Source organism: Anabrus simplex, chromosome 1 (assembly GCF_040414725.1).
Source record: "Anabrus simplex isolate iqAnaSimp1 chromosome 1, ASM4041472v1, whole genome shotgun sequence".
Classification (NCBI taxonomy): Eukaryota; Metazoa; Arthropoda; class Insecta; order Orthoptera; family Tettigoniidae; genus Anabrus; species Anabrus simplex.
This window is the reverse complement of record NC_090265.1, coordinates 492,447,321-492,459,885: the sequence shown is the minus strand read 5'-3', so window position 1 is coordinate 492,459,885 and position 12,565 is coordinate 492,447,321. Positions and strand designations below refer to the sequence as shown.

The window sequence follows — 12,565 nt, the reverse complement described above, 5'->3', positions numbered from 1 at the left end:
GTTGTTGAATCTAAAAAATAAAAAATAAAAATAATAAAAAAGAGTCATGGGAACATATTGGTAATAACCTGGAAAGGCTAGGTCAAGCAGCAGGGAAACCTTTCTGGACAGTAATGAAGAATTTTAGGAAGGGAGGAAAAAACGAAATGAACAGTTTTAGGTCATTCAGGTGAACTCATAATAGATCCCAGGGAATAATTGCACAAGTGGAGGGAATATTTTGAAAATCTTCTCAGTGTAAAAGGAAATCTTTCTGATGGTGTCGCGAATAACTGAGCTCATGGGGAGGAGGAAAATGATGTTGGTGAAATTACGTTCGACAAAGTGGATGAGGTGGTAAATAAAATTCATTGTCATAAAGCAGCAGGAATAGATGAAATAAGACCTGAAAGGGTGAACTATAGTGGGAAGGCAGGGATGAAATGGCTTTATAGATAAGATTAGCATGAAGTGTTGGTAAGGTACCTTCAGATTGGACAAAAGCAGTAGTTGCACCTATCTATAAGCAAGGGAACAGGAAGGATTGCAACAACTATTGAGGTATGTCACTGATTAGTGTACCAGGCACCGGGCGAGTTGGCCATGCTGTTAGGGTCGCGCAGCTGTGGGCTAGCATCAAATCAAATCAAAATCTCTTTATTTTCAAATGAGGTGTCTACCTCGGTGGCAAATAGTACACTAAAATACATTATTTTCAAGCACTAAATTTTAAATTAACAAGAAGAAAATTTTCCTAGAACGCAATATTATACAATTTACGTTAACAATTTTTTCTATTAAACACACAGCTCATCCTTAATAAATTTATATTGTTTACCAAATTTTACTTATAATATTTCCTGTACTTACAAAGTCAACTCATATACAGTATGTGGAATTACTTCAAATAATACTATACAACTGGTATAAGATTAAAATTAACATTCCATTTATTTACTTATTTATTTTTTACCACTTTTGGAACCTAAGTAGCACAACAACCTGCTGCGTCTTAACCAGAGCCCCTTTTGCCACCGCTTTTCAGAGTTCCTGAAGGGCCTTCACAGCTACCGTAGCGGTCCCATGGCCCTCAAAGTCCCCACTGTACTTCACCCCTATAGGCAGTTCCCTAGTTTGCCTGTCCAAACTCCATAGACCAGGGGATGGAATTCATTTATTCACACACATTTTTTATTTACAATAACCTGCACTGGTCGAATGCCCTCTAGCATTTCATTTATTTTCTCTGTTGCTGTTTATTCTCTTCTTGAATATCTGTACAGATTTTGGAAAAGGATCAAACACTACCCCTGGTAAACTGTTCCACTCCTTCATGCCCTTCCCAGTGAATGAAAATTTACCCCAATCGCTTCTGCTAAAATTCCTTCTAATTTTATACTTGTGGTCAGTTCTGCCGATATAATTATTTTCCAACTGAAGCCTCTCACAGATATCTCCCCATGCTTCTTCTCCTGTATAGGCTCTATATAATCCTATAAGTCTAGTTTTCTCCCTTCTCTTACTTAGTTTCCCACCCAAGTTCCTCTAACATTTCTGATACACTACTTTTTCTCCTGAAACCCCCTGTTACAAATCTTGCTGCTTTCCTCTGCACACTATCTATTTCTTTTATTAGGTATTCTTGGTGAGGATCCCAAACACTGTTTGCATATTCCAATAATGGACGAACCATACTCAAGTAACTTTTTTCTTTTAATTCTTTGTTGCATCCTTTAAGTAGCCTCATTATGACATGTAACGATCTGTATGCTTTCCCAACAATGTCATCAACATGACCCTTCCAGTGCAAATTACTTTCAAATCTCACACCTAAGTATTTGCACTTGCCAAATTTTGGGATAACTACTTCATCCAAAGTGAATATTCAGATTCAGTTTTAAAGCTCCTGTTTGTAAATGTTGTAACAGTCAATTTGCCTCCATTAACCTTCATATTATTTTCTTCAATGCATTGTTGGATACTCTCAAGGTTCCTTTGAAATTCTGAACAATCCTCAGTGTTATTTATTTCCCTATAAACAATTATGTCATCTGCATACAATCTTATTTTTGATGTTATATTGTTCCCCAAACCATTTGCATATATTAGGAAAAGTATCGGACCCTGTGCAATTCCCCTCCAAACTTTCTCTTCCTGTGATATATTATTTCCTACTTTGACTTTCTGAACCCTTGAATTTAGAAATGTTTTTATCCAACGTATAACCCTTACGTCCAATCCTATTCCCTCCAATTTCGTTAATAATATTCCATGTTCCACTCTATGCAATCTAACTGCCCTCCTGAATCTAACTGATCTGATATGTCCTGCTGAAATCCCACCAGTTGTGTCTCACAAGAAAATTTCTTTCTAAATCCATACTGGCTCCTCATGAACCAATTTCTATCATCACATATCGCTCTGATGTATTTTGCTATTAAACTCTCCAGTATTTTACAAACTATACTGGTCAGGCTGATTGGTCTGTAGTTCTCTGGTTTCCTTTTATCACCCTTTCCTTTATAAATTGGTATTATTATAGATTCCTTCCATTCCTCTGGTATTACACTATTATTTATGACATAGTGGAAGAGAAATTTTAAATAAGGCCCTATGTACCACCCCATTGTCTTTAATACCTCTCCTGTAATTTGATCACTTCCTGCTGCTTTTCCTTGCTGAAGCAGTTGGATTTCTCTGAAAATATTTTCATTTGTGAATGAGAAGCTTCTTGTTTCCCCTCTGTGTCTCTCCCTCTCTGTCTTCTGTTACGATTTCCAACTCCTGACAATCTTCTACTGAATCTCTGAATTTCCTACTAAATAGATTTGATTCCTCAGTATCTGTTAAATAGTGTTCACTCCCTTCTCCCATCATTGTAGGAATTTGGATTCCTTTTCCTTTTTGATTCCTAATATATGAATACAGCGTTTTCAATTTCCCTTTGTGGTCATTACCCTCTTGAAGTTTGCCATTCATATAATTCTCTTTTGCTTCCTTTTTTTACTCTATTCAGTTCCCTCATTACCTGTTTTCTAGTTTCTTTATTCTCCCTACCCTCTTTCATTTTCCTGTTTACTATTCTACATTTTCTTTTTAAATTTCTTATTTCCCTTGTATAATAAACAGGGTCTGAGGTCATTTTACCCTTCTTAGCAGGTACAAATCTCTTCTCTCCTTCCCAAATGACTCCTTTAAATTTAACCCAAAGTGTATCCACATTACTCCCTTCACTTATCCAACAACTGAACTGTGATTTAAGGTAAGTCCCAAATTCATCAACTTCAGTTTTTCTGTATAATTTCTTGTCTTGTGTGGCCCTCTTATTAAGCATTTTGGGTACGAGTCTTACATCCATTATTACAGCCTTATGGTCACCTATTCCTTCAATTACGTCAGTTTTATCAAGAATTTCCCATGGTTTAACCAAGAATAAATCTAGCAAGTTATTGAGACGAGTCAGTTCTGGTACTACTTGTGTATATCCTCTGTCCCAAAGTAACTTTTTTGCCAGTTTCTGTTCATGGGCTTCACTTGCAGCTCCAAGCCATTCAACTTCAGGCAAGTTTAGATCTCCCCCAATTAGTACCATATCATTATTATTGTTTTTATGAGTATAATCTATTATTTTCTCAAATATTTCCATGTCTCTTTCCTCTCTTCCAGGCCTATATATTCCTATAATTCCCACCTCCTTCATAATATCACAAACTACTTTTTTTTTTATCCCTAATATTTCATCCCTTTCATTGGTAAACCATTCATGTGAACAATAAGTTTCCTTCACCAGAAAAGCACCCCCCCCTCCCATTTTATCTCCTCGGTCCCTACGATAGACTGTATACCCTTTTGGAAATACTTCTGTATTGCCCCCTCGTTCTCTCAACCACAATTCCACTCCTGTCACCACATCAGTCTCATAAGATTCCATCAATGTACCGAATTTTAATTGTTTATTTACTACACTCTGACAGTTTACCAAGAGCAATCTCAGACCCCCTTCCTCCCTAAAACTTGACTGTTGCAATTTGGTAACATTTGACTCATGAGTTGAGAACTTCCCTGGAACCTAGATCCTTGTACATAGATCTTGATTTAAGGATCTGGGTTTTCTGGCAAGTTTCCCTGTAAGTGCCATTTTAGTGCTATGGGTTTTCTTAAGTGCAGATTAGTTTGCAAATCTCTGTTGATAATTGTAGCAATTTGTCTACAGAGAGTTGCTTTTCCATTACCATTCAGATGTAACCCATGCCTAGTGAACATTTGCCTGCCAAGACCTAAAGTATCTACGACATAGACATTTCTAAAACCCTTACATAATCTCTTGTTTTTTACATTTACATCATGTGCAGCTTTGTCCACACACGAGTTCTCTAAAAGGTCATACCTGAGTGGCACATTAACTACGATTACTTTTGAGTCAGGTAGTTTGGAAATCGTACCTTTGAGGGTCGTAATTAGTTCCTCACTTTCATTTGCAGCAGTGTCATTTTTTCCACTCACAATCACCACATAATTGTCCTTCTCTAACACAGCATCGCAACTTGAAAGGACGTCTTCAGTTTTGGCACCTGGTTTTATTAGTCCTAAAACCTCAGTTTCTGGATTCTGCAGCTCATCCTTGATGCCTTCTGCCATACCCCGCCCTTGACTGTCTGCATAGAGATGAAATTTTGGCGATCTTGACTTTCGGTTGGTTTTCTTCTTCTGTAGGTTAGCTCTACTGGATTTAAAATTATTCGGAAAACTTGATGTGTCTTTTTCTGGAATTTGTTGCAATGACTGAAATCTATTTTGGCACTGCAAAGAGTTTTTTCCCGGTTTTAGGTTGTTCGTAGTTTCTCCCATATGTTTAACATTAGGCCTAAAATGTCTACGCGTCACTTCTGTCCATGGCGATCTTTCTTCTCCAGTGTCTTCTTCCAGTTTCTTTATTCTGTCCTGCAAGCTTTCATTTTCAAGTTTCAGAGCACACAAGTCTTCTTGTAGCACTCCTAAAATTTTAAGTATAGTTTCGTAAGTCTCTCTATCTCACTATCAGTTTGTTTACACTCGGGGCACAGCCACACACTTTCTTGAATATCAGTCCTATTTACAATATTTGCACAACGAAAATGTTACCATTTATCACAATTACGACACAAAATCCCATTTTTAACTAATCTGCATTTGCCACATTTTTCACTGCATCTTACACCATTATCCACTACGGATATCATAGATTCACACACAGTAGTCGCCACCTTGTCACCTCTCCTGAAGATAGTGGGTTCGAACCCCACTGTCAGCAGCCCTGAAGATGGTTTTCCATGGTTTCCTATTTTCACACCAGGCAAATGCTGGGGCTGTACCTTAATTAAGGCCACGGCCGCTTCCTTCCCACTCCTAGGCCTTTCCTATCCCATTGTCGCAATAAGACCTATCTGTGTCGGTGCGACGTAAAGCAAATAGCAAAATATATATATATAAAACTTATATATATATATATATATATATATACCAGGCAAGGTATTCACTGGCATCTTAAAAGGGAGGGTGCGATCAGTGGTTGAGAGGAAGTTGGATGAAAACCAGGGGCTGTCAGGATCAGATTTTTAACTGAAAAATGCTACAAGAGGAATAGACAGTTATGTTTTATAGATCTAGAGAAAGCGTATGGCGGGGTACCGAGGGAAATGATTTTTGCCATACTGGGGGACTCTGGGATTAAGTGTAGATTATTACAATCAATCAAAGGCATTTATGTTGACAGTTGGGCTTCAGTGAGAGTTGTTGGTAAAATGAGTTCTTGATCCAGGGTACTTACAGAGGTTAGACAAGGCTGCAATATTTCACCCTTGTTGTTCGTAGTTTATATGTATCGTCTGCTGAAAGGTATAAAGTGTGAGGGGAGAGATTCAGGTAGGTAGAAATGTAGGAAGCAGTCTGATCTGTGCTGACGTCTTGGCTTTAATGGCAGATTGTGCCGAAAGCCTGCAGTCTAATCTCTTCGAACTTGAAAAAGGGTGCAATGAGTATGGTATAAAAATTTGCCTTTTGAAGAGTAAACTGATGTCAGTATGTAAGAAATCGAAGAGAATTCAATGTTAGATTGGTGATACAAAGTTGGAATAGGTAGATAATTTCAAGTATTTAGGATGTGTATTCTCCCGAGTTAGTAATATAGTAAGATCATCACCTTCTTTGACTGCGTTAATACGCCTTCCCAATGAAGCGCTATGGGCGATATAGGCTAGTTCCTGTTTTTACTGCCGAGCGCTGTATCGCTGGCATTGAAACACGATTGTTCATTACAGTACACGTAAATTTAAATATATTATCAGTCATTCCATAAACGTATTTGAATCACACCTTACACCTTAATTGTACAAAATAATGTTAACGGTAGTAAATACTATATGAGAGAAAGAAATCTCACATACCTCTCTATTCTGTTTAAGGGTTTCGTGTTTGGCATTCAAATATTTTGGTCTTCTGAAGATCTCTCTTGTTGATGTGGCTATGTTATTTAAGAATACAGTAATAATACACCAACAGATAACTTCACTCAGTAACTTTGAATGTTCAATTTCAGTACAACTGAAGTGAGGGGCATCGCACAACACAGATATTAAATAGCCACACACAGACACACCAGGATTTTTATTCACAAATGGTTCTGCTTTATACAAAATCATGAATAATTTCAAAATCATGAGTAGGAAATCAGATTGGCATTCCAGCTTGCTGTTTTCACCCCTTTTATAAATGAAGTCCATTGGCAATGTTTAGTAGGTTTCATTGCACGTTATAAATTTCATATTAGAGCCCGTTTTGTCAAGTATCAACTTGTGAAAATTTTAAATTTATATTTTCACCTTTACAATACAGTAATTGTCTTTATTGAAAAGACTACATTAGACTATATTCGTGATACATGTTTCGTCCTCTTAACGGACATTTTCAGTCACACATAAAATAAAATACAAAGGTTTAATCCACCTACTCAATACATTTACAGTAATTGCTATGTTTATAAGAACATTACAATATATTACGAGGTACTAGTTTCATCCCTGTGTGGGTCATCATCAGCCTAGCCAAGATGCTTATGGATATGCCAAAGTTCTAAAGCAGAATTACACGGTGGAATGAAATGTAAAAGAATGAACTGAATGTGTGATGGAATGATGTACATATAAAATGGTGAACCAATGAACTGTTACAGATGTGTTATTGTTATGCTGATCAGTAACAAATAAAAATTTGGATTTATGTCACATACAATTAAACAATAAGAATATTTATCATACAGTTATTGCAAAATGAATAAAATAAGCTCTGTTGGCGAATGTAATATGCCTGTTTTAAAGCGAAATCCAAATGCTTCTATTGAGCTTCTAGAACTCGGACCTGCCTTCGGGCAGAATAACCCTTACCTTACCTTACGTTGACCTTGGAGTCTGTTTGAAAGATTCTCGTTGGCGTTTCCTATCACAGAAGTGCCGGACTCCACCTCCACGGTACTGCTTGCAGAAATAGCCAAGGTTCCCATCTTGAAAAGAGGCTTGAGAATGCTGATTAAAGATCTAGCATCCAGCAATATCATTGCTGCTTTACATTTGCTATAGAGTGCTAAAAGAAACTATCTCTATAGAGTCACTATTGATTACTCGTGTCAGAACGTAATGAAATCCTTTCTGAAGAGGTTATTTGGCAAAATCCACTGTTGATGATGTAGTTAACGGAATAGGCTCATACGTCTCCTTGATGAGGAATTGCTCTCTAGCTTTGTCACTGACGGTCTTATGTTCCTTCGCTTGCCGGTGAAAATAATTTTCCAGCCACTGCATTCTCTCATCATCAGTGCTAAAGAAATGCATCTTGTCCAGCTGCGATATTCGTACATTTGTGCTACTGGCATCATGTATGTCGATCCGTGTCGTTATTCATAAAATGTATTTGATAGTGGTACCTGCATTAACAAAATTGTGCGCATCTTTATAATGTGTACGGTCTATTAAATTTTTTAGAACTATTATTGCTTCAATCGCAAAAATATCATTCACGTGCCTCATATTCCTTTTTGTCAAAGTTAAGACTGCTTGATGTGTTTGCGTGTAAGCATAGGAACCGCTTCCACAGTTTATTTTGATTGCGTCTGGTACATTTTCTTGATAAAGTCACCACATACATCTTGAGAACCATCAAGCATAAATTTTTCGATCAAAGAATTTCTTAAGTTTTTCAGAATGTGGCATTAGTTGCAAGGGAGAAAAATAGACCTTTCACTATCAACAGGATGACAGATCCTCGATTTAATGTCTTGTGAAGAAAATATTTTCATCATGCTGACATTAGTCTATGACTGTGGCCTTATTTAGTTCTATACTTCTTATCTTTAAATTGTTAGAAGCTGGGTATAACCATCATCACCTTGGTCTCCCTCTACTTCTTTTACCCTCCATAACAAAGTCCATTATTCTCCTAGGTAACCTATCCTCATCCATTCACCTCACATGACCCCATCAACGAAGACAGTTTATGCGCACAGTTTCATCCATCGAGTTCATTCCTAACTTAGTCTTTATCTCGTCATTCTGAGTACCCTCCTGCCATTGCTCCCACCTGTTTGTACCAGCAATCAACCTCGCTACTTTCATGTCTATTACTTCTAACTTATGAATAAGATATCCTGAGTCCACCCCAGCTTTCGCTCCCGTAAAGCAAAGTTGGTTTGAAAACATGATGATGATGATGATGATGCTTGTTGTATAAAGGGGCCTAACATCTAGGTCATCGACCTCTAATGGCACGAAATGAGACAAAATGTAAGGACAATTCAAAATCCGTAATCCTCCATTGACCAGAATTCAAAACGTGAGGACAAAAAATGAATGGATGGATATGAAGTTTAAACAATCAGTGGGTCCAACCCGCAATGCCCCACATTCCCAGAAACTAGCGTTAAACAATAGTATTACTGACCAAGGGACTGCTTCTAAAGCACAATACTGAATCGATGATGCTTGTAGTCTAAACAGGTACAAAATCCAGGTCATCGGCCCCTCATAATGGTACTTATCACTAGGAAAGTAGAAACATGGTATTAGTCACGTTGTGGTACTTAATCAAAAGTAGCGTAGACTTGCGGTCTTCCACACATTATGGTACTACTCACAGGTAGTGTAATGCGCACATTTAACACAGACCTATGCTGTTTCACAAATTGTGTCGCTATTTACAGGCAACGCAAACCTATGGTGTTCTTCACGTAAGTGGACTAACCACAGGGACTCGCACTATCCCGTGGTGTTCCTCGCATAGTGGGTACTAATCATAGCAAAGCAGAACCATGTTGTCGTTCACCCATGGTGTTGCTCATATTGTGGTATAAATCACAGGTACTGTAAAATGCATACTGAGCACACACTGTCGCTACTAATCACAAACCTATTATGTACCTAACGTAGCGGTACTACGCGCAAGTAAAAGTGACCCATGGTGTTCCCTGCATGGTGGTACTAATTACAAGTAGTATCATGATTCTAATTCGATCATCCCTTGGTCGCCCCTTTTAGTCGCCTCTTACGACAGGCAGGGGATACCATGGGTGTATTCTTCATCTGCGTCCCTCACCCACAGGGGGTTGTGTGTTTGGTCCGCGAGAGGTATTTTATTTCCCTCAAGTCTGCCAGCAAGCCAGTTTGGATCCCCCTAACCGCCACCTGGTATGCGCCATGTGGGAGTATCACCTCTCCCCCTGCTACGCCAGTGTAGTAGGTTTGTGGGGTCTGAAAACAGACCAATGTATAGATAATTTAGTCCGGGAGCTGACTTTCTTCTTACAGAATACTGTTGATCGCAACTGCGAGCTCAGTGCAGTGGCTTCACTGCACCTTGATTCAATCTGGTGAGATCGCCCTCTACTAGGACTGCGGTAATACGCCTTTTCATTCGTCCGGTCACACATGTAAACGAGCGAACACGACTTAGTTTTTAGTCTAGACAATTGGAGCGCTGAGAAGCTGGCATTAGTCTGCTTGGCGTGAATCACTCAGTAATCATTCCTGAGAGTGCCGGTATAATAGGAACCTGTGTTTATCTTATTTGGTTTGTTTCATTGTTCATGGACCGTTTTAATGTTTATATACATAATAACTAATAAAGTTTACTACTGCATGCTTTTACTTAACAGAGAAACCGATCGGGAAATAGGATTTCGTTTCATAATTACCTCTCAACAAGCAACAACGTCAAGAATGGCTAAATGTTATTTCAAGAAAGGATATCTCACCGAATTTCCACTCAAGGTCATTGAAACTATATGTTTGCCACACCGAGTAAATGAACACTTTTGCATTATGTAGCAAATATAAATTTTGAGACTGGAATAACCCCCTTAGTAAAGGAGCGCCTCTTTGCAGAAAGTCAGCACTGAAATAAAGCAGAGATGCTGTGTTCATTGGTAGTTGATGAAATGTCTATCAAACAGAAGATGTTGTATAACAAGAAACTCGACACATTCTTTAGGCAGAAAGACACTTCGACGTTGAGCAAATAAAAACAACTCAGTATGACTGTCATGCAAAACAAATGTAGAAATCCAGTTACCCTGGTCAATAACCTTTTCTGTGTTTTCATTTCTGGTATATATATATATATATATATATATTCTGTATGGCATGAGGATACATTGTTACAATTTGGTTATTTACAAATATGTACAATTACAGGATTTAAAAAAAAGTTTCATCTATACACACAGAACAAGTACGTAATAAAACAAACAATATTTGTACATTTGAGCTCATCAATATCTGCATGCTGCTAAAGCTGAATGTCCAGTTTTGTTATCCAACTCACAGCTTCATCACTGGCCTCGTGAATATCCTTTATTGTCTCGCTGAATCTTCGGAGTGGGCACTGTGACAATATGTTGAACGGTCTGAGGCACGTCAGAGCAGTCGCAATAAGGGTCGCTGATAATCTTCCACTTGTGTTTCCGGAAGTTGCATCTGCCATGTTGAGTTCTGATCCAATTAACTGACGACCAAATTTTTCTGGGTAAGTTGAAACCAGGAGGTTGCACAACTGGATCCGAAATTAGACCTAATCTGTCAGGGTTTGAAGCTGCCCACCCATCGCGCCAGGCAGTGTTAGTTTGAAATTCATCTTGGGCTAGCCTCTTTCCTAGAAACTAAGAAGGATTCCTAGATTTCTGGTGTGAATACAAAATACAGGCTACTAACAGCATTTTTCTTCAGTAGGAGGCATTCATACACAACAGCTACATACTTTAACATTTATAACAATAAAGGAAGTCGCAGCTTGCGAATAGAGAATTGTGGCGACATTTAGTAAATTCACAGAGGCTTGCAGACTGAACGCTAAAGACATTACGGTTTATAACGATGATGTATGTATGCCATATTATAGCCATGTGTATGAATTCAGCAATCACCTGCTGACAAAACTAGCGCTCTGCAGTGGCAGAACAAGTGAACGAACCCAAGCCAGTTGGTATTATTCTAATCATTATGCTCATACTCTGGATCATTCTGCCATCTGTTGGGCATTATGTTGAACTATTTGATCACGGCTTATAGCTTCGGGTAGTAACTTACAGAGCTTTTTTAGATGTCTGTGGAGCTCATCTGTGAGAAACAAACACTACTTGGCTTCCTGGGTCTGCAGTTACTTGAAAGTCTGGTGGAGAAAAGTCATCCGTCCGCCACAAAAATAAAGATGAAATAGCTTTTGAACTCACTGTGTTTTTCTTCCTTTGTTTAGAAGAGTGTTTGTTGACAACCTCAAAATCTTTTTTTTTTTACTATTCTGCCAGTGGAGTTTGTGCAGCTTGTTGTTGATGAAACAAATCGGTATCACAAACAACTGGTGGAAAACATTAAGCTCTCACCACATTCCCGGTTCAGAAAGTATTTTAAAATATCAACTTATGTACTTTTAAAGAGTTACATGTATTAGTTGCTACAGATTTTAGCAAATAATTTTATTTTGGGATCTTTACTTTGTATAAAGTACCAACATTTATAAACATTTTAAGCTGATCACCCCACTGATAAGTTAAAAATTGAGGCTTCTACATTTTTTAAAAAAAAATTTTTCCACATATGAATGAAAAAATTCAGCACTGACGTACCACACAGTCAACTGGTAACTCGGCGCTTAAAAGGTTAATACACCACTTAGCCATTGCCCATGGTTCACGAACTAGGATGTGACTTCAGTAACCCACAACATGAACCATGTAATAAATAATTAACATAATCTTTTGTATTTTTCACAGGCAGCAGCTGTAATTAAGAAATCTCAAGAGATGCTGGCTGTTAAAGAAACCTTAAAAAAGAAGCAAGAGGAGAAGAGGAAAGTAAGTTTATATAATACTTTACACGTAATGTCTGTTGCCAGTATAGAATAGGCAGTTATTTTCTACATTTAGCAATATTGTGCTTATTTTCAAATTTTGTTTTAAAAAATGCTTAAATTTAAAATCTACTGCATTTTCATTCCGTGTCTTATCAAAGGAGGACACTATCTGTTTCATTACAACCTAGAGCAGGGACACCCAAACTTTTAAAAATAG

At 37.9% G+C, this 12,565-nt stretch overlaps 1 protein-coding gene across 2 annotated transcripts in view; it reads left to right on the top strand.

Moving 5' to 3' along the window:
- Positions 1–12,565, top strand: part of swm (Zinc finger protein swm) — a 503,429-nt gene that overhangs the window by 387,097 nt on the left and 103,767 nt on the right. For both annotated transcript variants that reach the window (XM_067135328.2, XM_067135327.2), the window contains one exon: positions 12,269–12,349. In XM_067135328.2, the coding sequence (XP_066991429.2) occupies positions 12,269–12,349 (81 nt within the window). The remainder of the gene's footprint in view (positions 1–12,268; positions 12,350–12,565) is intronic.